The 11,823-nt window shown below is 35.9% G+C and overlaps 1 protein-coding gene across 3 annotated transcripts; it reads right to left on the bottom strand.

Annotated features, from left to right (window-relative positions):
- Nucleotides 1-504: 504 nt before the first annotated feature.
- LOC114288501 (alpha-glucan water dikinase, chloroplastic-like) lies at nt 505-8,078 on the bottom strand. 3 transcript variants are annotated; one of them, XR_014329171.1, is made up of 11 exons: nt 7,861-8,078; nt 6,910-7,229; nt 6,310-6,456; nt 5,131-5,848; nt 4,935-5,048; nt 4,569-4,666; nt 4,426-4,482; nt 4,264-4,329; nt 4,070-4,144; nt 1,907-1,973; nt 505-1,649 (listed from the first exon to the last, which is right to left on the bottom strand). XR_014329171.1 is itself a non-coding variant. In XM_082868300.1 (10 exons), exons 1-3 carry the CDS (start codon nt 6,583-6,585, stop codon nt 5,182-5,184), a joined length of 399 nt encoding a protein of 132 aa, XP_082724426.1. In that variant the 5' UTR covers nt 6,586-6,817; the 3' UTR covers nt 505-1,649; nt 1,907-1,973; nt 4,070-4,144; nt 4,264-4,329; nt 4,426-4,482; nt 4,569-4,666; nt 4,935-5,048; nt 5,131-5,181. The 3 variants fall into 3 exon arrangements, 1 of the variants encoding a protein (XP_082724426.1); XR_014329172.1 differs by having other exon boundaries at nt 5,131-5,260; XM_082868300.1 differs by lacking the exons at nt 6,910-7,229; nt 7,861-8,078 and having other exon boundaries at nt 5,131-5,260; nt 5,805-5,848; nt 6,310-6,817.
- Between the last annotated feature and the right edge of the window lie 3,745 nt (nt 8,079-11,823).

Raw genomic sequence — 11,823 nt, 5'->3', positions numbered from 1 at the left:
GAAATTATCATTGCGTTGGTAAAAGTAATCCCTTTAGCGACGATTATAGTCGTCGATAAAAGCCTTCATCCATCGTTGGCAATTTACCTTGCGTCGGTAAAAGTCATTCAAAGATGATGATTGTGTGACACTTTTCGCGACACAAATTTGCGTGGGCAAAAAATATACATTTAGCAACAAAATATGTGTGGGCAAAAATAAACTTTTGGCGACACATTTACGTCGATAAATGTTGTCATTTGCCTATGATTTGTTTGTCGATAAACTTCACTTTTGGCAACGACAAATTAACATTGGCAAAAAATACACATTTAGCAACACAATATGAGTGGACAAAAGTAAACTTTTAGCAACATATTTACGTCGTTAAATATTGCCATTTGCCGACGATTTGTTTGTCGATAAATGTTTACTTTTGACAACGACAAATTGGCATTGACAAAAAATACACTTCTAGCAATACAATATGAGTGGGCAAAAATAAACTTTTGGCAACACATTTACTAACAAAAATAATTGAAAATAATTTATATATTTTTATAAGATTTACAGATTTACAAGAGGCATCCCTCAGGCACCACTATTACAAACTAATAACATTGATATGAAATCACCTAAAGTTAATGTGCAAGCAAAAGAAACACTACTAATACTGCTTTTAAAAGCAATGTATAAAACCTAAAACGGTAAAGTTATTAAAATACCCAAATACATCCAAATTGTGAACCCACATTAGAAACAACAGATAACAAAATGAAAACATGAAACTAACAAAGACAGGTAAAACGGCATGAAAATCACCCACAAACTTATCCATCAGACCAACATCTAGTAGCAGCTGCCTCACAGCAACATTACAGCAGCAACGGCCTAGCAAGTATAAGTATAATGCTCCCATTATAAGTATAAGCAAATCTTACTTTGTCCATAGTACAAGTATAATCCTCCCATAGATGAGTACAAAGCCATGCTCCACCCATTTGCCATAAAGCCCAAATAGCCTGACCTCAGTTAGGAAATGTTTTTGCCCATATATCTGACACCTGATGTGCAACCCAACCATCTGCTTAATAGTTCACCTGTAACATTCTGTGACTAAATAAAAACAATAGTGTTCATAAAGAACATAGAATGCTTAAATAGAACAATTTATCATGGAAACACCAATCACAAAGTTCATCCTGGGTCTTGACCTACCTAACTACTTTGATGTACAAATTTTATATGCATACATACATATTTTATACTTATTCAGTCTTTCAAAAAAAATAAAAAATACTAAGCTCCAAATGATGGCTGGCAGAAAAACAAATAAACATATAAATGACAACCAAAGTTAAAACTACTTTATTTGTCTTTGTAATGCACAATAACTGATATATTGGTATTCCAGGGCATGGCACACAACAAAGTGAATGGGAAGGAAGTACTATTTTCTCTGTATTGCAATATAAACCAAAATTTACAATCTTCTTTCCGTCGATCAATGTGAGCAAAAATTTACACACAACAATGCAAGAAAGCAAGCGCTAGAGTATCAATATTTTGACATTATGTTGTCAATAAGCAACAAAATGAATGAAAGTTACCTGTTGCAAATACTCTTCCACGATTGTTGCCTCAGCAGGGAAAACATCTTCAAAAGTCATCTTGAAGAAGAAAGTTAAAATATGAGAGGATGGATAAAAAAATAAATAAATAAACAATACTAAGTGAAAAATAAAAAATAAAAAAAAAAGAAGTAAAAAAAGAGGACAAAATTCTGGAAATCCATGGTACGAATAGATTCACTTGATACAGAATTTCAACTTAACAAAATTATTGAATTACTCTAAGGTAAATATCATAAGTGGCAGTTAATGAGAAGAACAAGTTATGCATCAAGTTGAAGATATGAAAGAATAACCTTTAATTCAAAAGATTTAAGATCCCGAGCAAACTGCTCTGCATTGATTCCTTCACGGGCTAATAGCCTGCATATAAATTAGAAAAAAACAAAAAATAGAAAAAACTTCAGAAGTATGGAAGAATATCAAACTATTGACAATCATCAATCAGACATTCTCAAATAGTTGATTCCTGAGGAAAACCAAAAAAGAGGTCATTTCAAACCCAAATTGGAAAAGAGGATGAGATATCCTCTACAGTTATTAAATAAACCATGGAATCTCAAAACAATCATTGCAAACCCAATTTGTTACAAACTTTCAAGTTCCAACTTCTCATATTCTTTCCTGTATTTTCTCATCATCCACCAAACTGATAAATTATCATTGCTTCACAGTCATCTTGAGAAACTTGTGCATGAACTTGAGTGTCAGTGTTTGTGTATGTTTAAATGTCCACATATGCATAATAAGTGTACACATCTGTATGTATTTTCATAATGCATAAAATTGATGTGTGTGTATAACAGAGAGATAAGTACATAGTGGCAGCAATAGGTTAAAAGCTTAACTTCTTAGGGTTTTTGCCTTTAGCTTTTTCGACAATGCCTCCAACGGCCGAGAAAAAATTCAGACATGGGTTGTATTGATTCTTTTTATGTGCGCTTTATTATTCTAACATTTAAAAATATAGTTTATGTATGTATCAAGGTGAACTGTTTGAACAATTAATTGCTGGAGTAAAACCACTAAAATATTCTTATACATAAACAACCATATATACTTTTGTCATATTTTTTAGGACTCAAAACATAGTTTTTTTTTTTTTTTTTTTTTTTTTTTGGCATAAAAAAAATGCTCTGAGGCCTAAAATTTGGCCTAAATAAATAAAGTGAAATTTGGCCTAAAATTAATTTCCACCTATCCCAAATGGGATCATAAGTGATTTTACCTCCTCGGCAAGGCACCTCGACTTCCCCTAAAATCTGGGGCATGTGGTCGGGGACCTTTTTAAAAACTTGGTATGGGTAGGGTTACCACTAGGCTCCTCTGTTTTTACCATTTGTGATTTGTTTCAAAAATTCAGTGCAATATATTACCTACACAAAAGCAAACTTCTGACCTTTTCATGACCTATCCAAAGTCGATTCTTCCAATCCATGTAGAAACAACCAATCCCATGAAATTAAATTTAGACCTTAAAGGTCATGTTTGATTGGAGATTTAAGAAGGAAATTAATTTAGCAATCCGTAAGTCTTACTAAAATCATGTTTGTTTATAATAAATAAATAAAAAAAATCAGTTGTAAGACTATTAATTCCTCCTCCATCGTGGAATTGGCATTCTAATTTGAGAGACTCGAATTGCTAATTCAATCATGTAAATTAATAATTAAAAGAAAATTTTACCTCTCACTATATTAAAATAACAAAGTTATGTTATATGCATTTTTTTCACTATGTATGTGGTCTTTATTGTGTTAGAGATACAGGAGGAGAGAGAAAGAGAGAGTATGACAACATCCCGAATTAAATGCTTGTGAATGGGAAAAGTATAGAATTGAATGCGCTCTACCAAGGGACAAGCTTCCATGTTGTGGGACTCTTTGAAAGGAAAAATTATTACTTAGCTTTAATCATAATTTATCATATTTATTTATATTTTTTAATTATTTAATATAAATTCATAAATTCTATTATTTTTACCAATTACAATATTATTAAAATACCACATAACGATGTCCCGAGAACAAATAACTTCTCCTTTGAAAGAACTGTGGCAGTTCACCAATCCCCCAAACATTAATTTCAAAATGGGGTCCACAAACCCACCTAAACTTGGGGGACACTATCCCCTGTTTTCCTTCCTTATTTCCCAATTTTCTTTGCCATTTCTTCTTTTGTTTCGTCACTCATTTTTGAGTCATCATCACCCCCAATACACATACCCTTCCCAGAAGTCATTTTCTTTTCTATTTCATTGTACACTTTGTTGCATCTCACAGTATTACTCAGCTATCAGTTTTGCATGCAAATAACATTATGTTTATCAAACACCATTATATAATGCTATCTAGTGACAGAGCAGTGATTAAACTATATTAGATAAGAGGACTACATGACGATAAACAACCACAAAAATCCACCAAAGCAGTAACAATCTTCAAAATGAGCAAAAGTACCTTGCATATTACTACAATGTTAATGGCATCTGAAGGTCGAAGATCAAAGCTAACACTCTTCGTTTCATTACCCAACTGAGATTTAAAAAAAAAAAAAAAAAAAAAAAAAACTTAATCAGTTAAATATTACTATTAAAGCAAGTTTTATGGAAAATATTAGTCAAACAAAATACAAGCTTGTAACAGGAATATGCCTTTGTGAGGTATAACTGAGCAAAATATGCTTCATGTACCCTCTTGGTGACTCGAACAACCTTCACCTGCATAAGAAACAAACAGTTATATCAAATGGAGGTCTGACAAAGAGAAATCAAGGTATGAAAAGATTGAGGCATTGCTAATCATGCCAAACTTACTGCATAGCCCATCTTGTCAACCATCTCCTTTACAACTTGATACATAGTGGGCCTAGCCTGAAAAGTCATTGACAATTGGTATGCTTTAAAAAGCATTTAAAATTTTTTACAAAAAATAGAACTTAAAATTTGACTGAACATACCTAGCCTCTGGTTGCTTTTGGCATCAAGAAACCCATCATGGGTCGTTATCACCTTCATCAACCATGTCATCCATTATCATCACAATTCTGCTGCTTATCTGTCAAAAGAACTAATGTCATTCACATTTCAAACTTCAGAGAATACTGGAAACACCTAACATGTAAACAAGCTGAAACAGTCGAGCATAAACACATGTAATTACCTATTGACGCGACTATGTATTGGTTATCTTGCGAATGGCTAACCCAAAGTGGGTTACAAATTGACAAGTAGTTAACTAAACACTTGTTCTATATGGTAAATCAAGCTTTCAGCAGTTAGTGAAGCTCATGGAGAACAAACAGTAAGAAATGTTAACACAGTACCTCACTGACAGATTCAGAATGCTCATCCCTTTGTACAAAATCAGCTCCCAAGCTCACATCATCGTCTTGAATGTCATCATTTTCATCTTCACAAGGATCAAGCATACTCTTAACCTGCATAATTTCCAATTACAAAACTCAAAATTTGAACAAGGGATCCAAGTGTCTCACTGTTCCTGCAATCTTATATCTTTACCTGAGAGCTAATACAAAATGTTTGTTGTTGACATTCCCAACCTCTCAATTTTCAAAGGATTTTTAGTCCATGGGCTATGAGTTTCTTGTTCTGTGCAGTTTCTGAAGAATGGAGGCTCATAATCCACAGGCTGCAAGATCAATAAGTCAGTGATCATGCTTTTCGTGGTCAAATATGAATAGACAAAAATAAGGATTTTTAGATGCATTATTGGACCGACTAGTGACAAGCCAGAACACCCCAAAATCTGTAAGATTCAGATGATGCTTTATTTTTGTTAGCTTTTCCCATTCCAGCAGTTTTGCAATTTGAAAAATACATAATTCTAACTGCGTGAAAAAATGACAAAAGTAACTTAAAACATTTTAATGCTATAGCTCAAAACTTGAATCAAAGCAAATCATTATATTTACAAGTGTACTTACTCCTTTCCATTTTGTATCCCACCCCAATGAAGAACTAAGGTGCCACTAGTAGTAGTGACCTGCATATCTATTTCTAATACAGAACCTGAAGTAGGAGCACTTATAACAACCACATGTTCAATTGGATAGGATACAAGAATCTCATGTTGAATACATCATCTATCTGAAAGATTTAGGTATTTGAATTCATCTAAACCCAACAAAATTTCTGGGGTCAATTACAAATGCAAAAGCCTACGGTGTTAATACCTGTAATTTCGTATTTCCATCAAGGTTGAACTTTCTGTAAGTTGCTACAATGAAAGAAATAGTCAAAATCAACTGACATCCAAACCAGTAACTCAAATCATCGTTTGTAATATCTGTCATTGCTCTTCACATTGAAAAATTTTCAACCAAAATGGAAAAAGTCCAAAAGCAGATTCCAAAAGTTATTCAATGGGCAAATTAAAATGGTAGTCTATGTATTCTGTTACTTCCTGTGTCATTTTACTCCCTATAATTTCAATTGACTCGATTTTAACCATGAATTTATCACTCTGTCTCAATTTGGTTCAATTGAGTTTTTTTTTTTTTTTTTAAATTTTTTTTATATGAAAAATAAACAAATAAGTGGCATGTGGGAAAAATTATAAACTTGAGTTAAAAATACTAATCAAATAATCAATTGGACTAATAAATTCATTCAATTGAACACAATGACATAAACGGTGCAAAGGGGGGGAAAAAAAAAGGCTAGAAATTGATAGTGTACCTTAGAAGTTGGATTGGTGGCTAACACAGACTGAGGAAAAACAGAAAGCACTCGATTTGTTCCCATCGGCAACTTCGTTTTCCGTAAATTCAGACATTTTCCCCAGAATTTGGAAGTGATATGCGACTTTCGAATCTGTGAATTTGCCTGAACTTGAAACAAATTGTAACCAGAAATGCAAGAGGAATTAATCTTACTTTGATGCTCTAGCACCACAAGAGCAAGCAAATTATGGTGAATCAAGTTATGGCCTATCGAATTGCTCATATTCTTCATATTACGTTTAGAAACATAAAAGGCACAATTTATTTGAACATATTGTGTTTTGTATCTTGGAGACCTCAGTCGCTCACCGCCGCTGCAGGCCGCTGCTGCTCGTAGTCGCCGCCGATCAAAGGATGTAGGGTTAGGGTTTGGAGAGAGGAGTGAGTGAGAGATAGGTTTTTTTTTTCTTTTTTTGGACACAGTGAGATTTTTAGATCTTCTTAAGTTAATTTTTTTGTCATGGTTACGAAATTATAGAAAAAAGGTGAAAACAAATTCTCCATAATGAAAACTCACAGGCATTGAATGACGTATGCTCTTATTCAAAGTCTGTACCTTAGCCACTTTACTGGTGGGTGGTGAAGTAGCCTCCACGGCTGGTCCAAGTGAAGTACCTACAGCCGCAGCAGCAGACTCACCAGGTAGCCGCACATGTCTCAACCGCTTTACTGCTCGGTGCAACCGTTCTAACCGAAAGCTCTCACCATCAAAGAACAAAACTGCATCATTTTCCTTGTAATCTTCACTACTGCCCTCGAACGTCACTTTTGGTTTTCCAGGTTGGTTGTTGTGAAATTCTACAGTAACCCTGTTTTCCTTGTTCTTGTGCAGTAATCCTGCCTAGTTCTTATTAATTGATGCTGGTTTAAATTCATCTGAAAGATATTTTTTTTAAAAAAAAAACCACATCATCCTTCTGAAAATGTAGCAATATATTGCCATTCAATTGGTGAGAAAACTCAAACCTCACATTTTCCATTAATGATTTGCATCCAGAAAAATTGGAAGAATTATTTTTTCATTTCCAATAAGAGAAAATTATTTGTTTTAAAAAATACAAAATTTCAGTCTTAAGTTTCTTATCTGCAACAGTAAGCTCACAAGTAGGTCTAGTTGAGGTCAGAATTTCATGTGCTGGAGACTTAAGCAACATCAAAATACTTCGGAAAAATAAGGAGGGGGGGAATCGTTTCAGTTCCCTAGATTTTTCTCAACAACCAAGAAGAGAAAATTAGAAAAATATTGTAATTCGTCTCAAATTACAAACCCCTCTTGCGGTTTCGAAAATTTACAAAAAAAAATTACAAAAATTACAAAAATTGAGGGTAAGGTCTGTTCAATTGAGCTCATCGCAACAAGTAGGTTCTTCGGGAATCAAAAATACCAGGTCCGCTATTTTCTTTCTTCGAGCTTTCTAGGCAATGAATGAATGCAATCCAGACATATACATATATATATATATATATATATAGAGAGAGAGAGAGAGAGAGAGAGAGAGAAACTTACAACGCAAAGTGCAGAACTTGGTGGAGGGATAGTGGTCCTTGAAAGCGGAACCTAGGGTTAGGTTAAACCAACGATCGGGCTGAGGAGCCGTGTTGGGTTCTTCCTTCTTCTTGTTGCTCGCCATTTTTTTTTATTTTGAACTTTCTCAAACAAATCTAGGGCTGCTACCAATGATGGGAAGCATGCTGCAAAAAAAGGAAAAGGGCAGTTAAAAAAAGGTAAAGGGCAGTTTGAATTTTTATGAATCAGAAAAGAGGAAGCTGTTTTATATAAAATTAAAATTAAAAAAAAAACATACAATTGCACGTATTTATAAAATATGATTAAAAAAATAAATATAATTACACTTACTTAAAAAATGAGATTAAAAATAAATATTATCATACTCACTCAAATTAAGTATGATTAAAATATTGATCTAATTTTTTTTATCACATTTCTACTAAAAGTGAGATATTTTTAATTGTCAAAGTGTGATCTTTAACTATTTTTATAATTGTGAAGAGTGAAATCATGGAAATGGATGAGGGGAGATTTGATGAGGGGAAAAAAAAGAAGGAAATTTTAAGAGGGAATTTGCCATTGCCTGATAATCAGATCACAATCAAAATAATAATAATAATAATAATAATAATAATAATAATAATAATAATAATAATAATTTCAAAACAATTTTAGATTTGTTGTTTTGAAAAAATTAAAAATAATTTGAGAGCAATAAAAATCAAAATTATATTTTTAAAATTTAAAAAGTATTTATGACGTAAAAGATAAAAATATACAAAAATAATAAGTATTTTTTATTTCACCCTATTTTTTTTAGTTTTTTAGGGGAAAAAAATTGAAATTAGTTTCTGAAAATAAAACCAAACATATTGAAATTGATAATCTAACCATATTTTTTGAGAAAGTTTAAATTATCACAAATTAGTCATCTCAACTTAAGAGTATGTTTGGGCTTAATGGGTTCATTCTGTGATATAATTCAATGATCATTTTAATTTTACAATTCAGTAACTAGAATATTTAAAACTCTTTGAAAAATTGTAATAAAAATACAAATCACTGTACATATCATTCCACTAGCAAAACTTTTACCGACGAATAGTGTTATCGTCGCTAAATGGTTAACTCTTTGCCCATGCCAACTTGTCGTCGCCAAAAGTATGCACACTAATAGCAACGCTCATTGTGTTGCTAAAACATAAGCCTTGTAGCTAAAAGTTCTGAAATTTTGGCGCCAACCAAAAATTTTGGCGCTAAAAGAATGTTATGCTTTTTTAGCGACGGTAGCAAATTGCGTTGGTAAAGGTATACTTTTACCAACGAAATTGATCACTGTGTCGCCAAAAATATACTTTTGGCGATGAAAAATTGACGTCGTCGCCAAAAGTAGTTGCCAAAAGTGCAATTTCTTGTAGTGAGGGGAAAGTGGTAGCTTATGGCTCACGTCAGTTAAAAATACACGAGAAGAATTACCCTACACACGACCTAGAGTTAGCAGCTGTGATTTTTGCCTTGAAGATTTGGAGGCACTACTTTTATGGTGAGAGGTTCGAGGTGTTCTCGGATCACAAGAGTTTGAAGTATCTGTTTACACAGAGAGACTTGAATTTGAGGCAGAGGAGATGGATGTAGTTCATTGAGGACTATGATTTTGAGTTGCACTATCACCCGGGAAAGGCCAATGTTGTGGTCGATGCCCTTAGTAGGAAATCCGTTAGTGATGTAGTTTGTATAGCCATCCGGGAATGGGAGATGTTGGGTGCGCTTGGCGAGTTTGATTTGCTTCTAGCCGAATCTATTGAGGTTGCGGCCTTGTTTTCTGTTGTTGCGCAGCCTACACTTGTGACCTGAGTGTTAGAGGCACAGAGAGGTGACCTTGAGGTAGAATCCCTCCGAGAGAAGATCTCAAATGGGAAAGTTGAGAAGGGTTTGACGGTGTATCCCGACCTGAGTGTGAGATACCGAGACCGTTTATTTGTGCCGGAGTCTTGCCGAGAGGAAGTACTCCGAGAGTTCCATCATTCACGCCTTGCGATGCATCCGGGAGGCACTAAGATGTATCGAGATTTGGGTCGCCAGTTTTGGTGGCGGGGTATGAAGAAAGATGTGGCTGTTTTCGTGTCTAAGTGCCTTACTTGCCAGCAAGTGAAGGCCGAGCATCAGAGGCCAGCGCATTTGTTGCAACCCTTGCCTATTGCTGAGTGGAAGTGGGATCATGTCACTATGGACTTCGTTGTAGGTCTTCCGAGGACTCGGCGGGGTAGTGATGCCATTCGGGTGGTTGTGGACCAGTTGACTAAGTCGGCGCACTTCATTCCTATGCGCGTGAGAGACTCGGTAGATTATCTCGCCGACTTGTATATTCGGGACATAGTGAGATTGCACGGGGTCCCAGTGACGATCGTCTCCGATAGAGATCCTCGTTTTACTGCTAGGTTGTTGCAGAGTTTGCAGAGTGCCTTGGGCACTAGGTTGACCTTTAGTACGGCTTATCATCCTCAGACTGATGGGTTGTCCGAGTGTACTATTCAGATCCTTGAGGATATGGTTCGAGGTTGTGTCCTTGACTTTAGTGGGACATGGGAAAGGCACTTGCCCTTGGTGGAGTTTGCCTACAACAACAGTTTTCAGTCTAGCATCGGTCTGGTACCGTTTGAGGCCTTGTATGGCCGACCGTGTAGGTCTCCAGTGTGTTGGGCCGAGGTGGGTGATGCACCTTTGTTGGGTTCGAAGTTGGTTAGAGAGACGATGGAGAAAGTTGGGCTTATCCGTAGGAGGCTTGTTACAGCCCAGAGTCGCCAGAAGAGTTATGCCGACCGTAAGAGGAGGCCTTTGGCGTTTGAGGTAGGTGATCATGTCTTCTTCAAAATATCACCTAGGCGAGGTCTGATGAGGTTCGGGAAGAGTGGGAAGTTATCCCCTCGGTTTATTGGTCCCTTTGAGATTCTCGAGTGGATTGGGGAAGTGGCTTATCGTTTGGCTTTGCCGCCGCTGTTGTCCGGAGTGCATGACGTGTTTCATGTGAGTATGCCTCGGAAGTATGAGCCGGATCCATCCCACGTGTTGGATTGGACCGACTTGGAGGTAGACGAGGATGCCTCGTATGAGGAAAGACCGGTTCGGGTCTTGGATAGGCGGGATGAAGTCCTGCGTGGCAAGACCATTCCTTTGGTGAAGGTTTTGTGGAAACATCACGGAGTGGAGGAAGCCACTTGGGAACGTGAGTTGGAAGTCCGTGAGAAATATCCGGACTTGTTTGTTGATGTGTGGCCATGTAATGGAATTTTTGTAATATTGTTGAACGTTAAGAGCATTGTATGTGTCTTACGTTGTAAAACATTGTGAATGTTTTGGTTAATGGAAGTTCATTTTAACATTGTGTATGTTAAGTATATTTTGGAAATGCAATCATGATGATAATGTTGCATGTGTTATGGAATTGTGGAAAATGAGTTGAAATTGCTAAATTTCAAAAGAATGCATGTTGTTAATGTAGGTTGTTATGAATAATGTGTAATGCCTCTTGAAAAGAGATGGGATTGACCGGTAATGGGTCAGGTTGTTTAATATTATGTTGTAGTATTGTTGAGAATGGAGAAAACCTGTTTTTGAAAAACTTGTGTTTAATTTCGGGGACGAAATTCTTTAAGGGGGGGAGGTTATAGCGATCCCGGATGTCCCTTTACTATTCTGTTGTGTTCCGGACTTGGTTCTGTGAAGTGGTAGTTGTATCTATCTTGTTGACGTCCTTTAATTCCGCTTAATTGAGTTTTAGGATGTTTTGGGCAGGGTTGTTACAGGTTGGTTAGGCCTTGGTTTCAATTCCTTGTTTCCCAGTTTTTAGGCGGTCCGCTCGAGCGGGTCTTCTTGCGCTCGAGCGGGGATTCCACACTCCCAGTTTTTCGTGTTCCTGCAAAACTTCTGCAGGTGTGATTTTTACGCTCGAGCGGTGGCGCT

Source organism: Camellia sinensis, chromosome 5 (genome assembly GCF_055761805.1).
Source record: "Camellia sinensis isolate YWXY chromosome 5, ASM5576180v1, whole genome shotgun sequence".
In the NCBI taxonomy this organism is placed as follows: Eukaryota; Viridiplantae; Streptophyta; class Magnoliopsida; order Ericales; family Theaceae; genus Camellia; species Camellia sinensis.
Note: the sequence above shows the minus strand (reverse complement) of the source record. Positions and strands in the feature narration are given on the sequence as shown.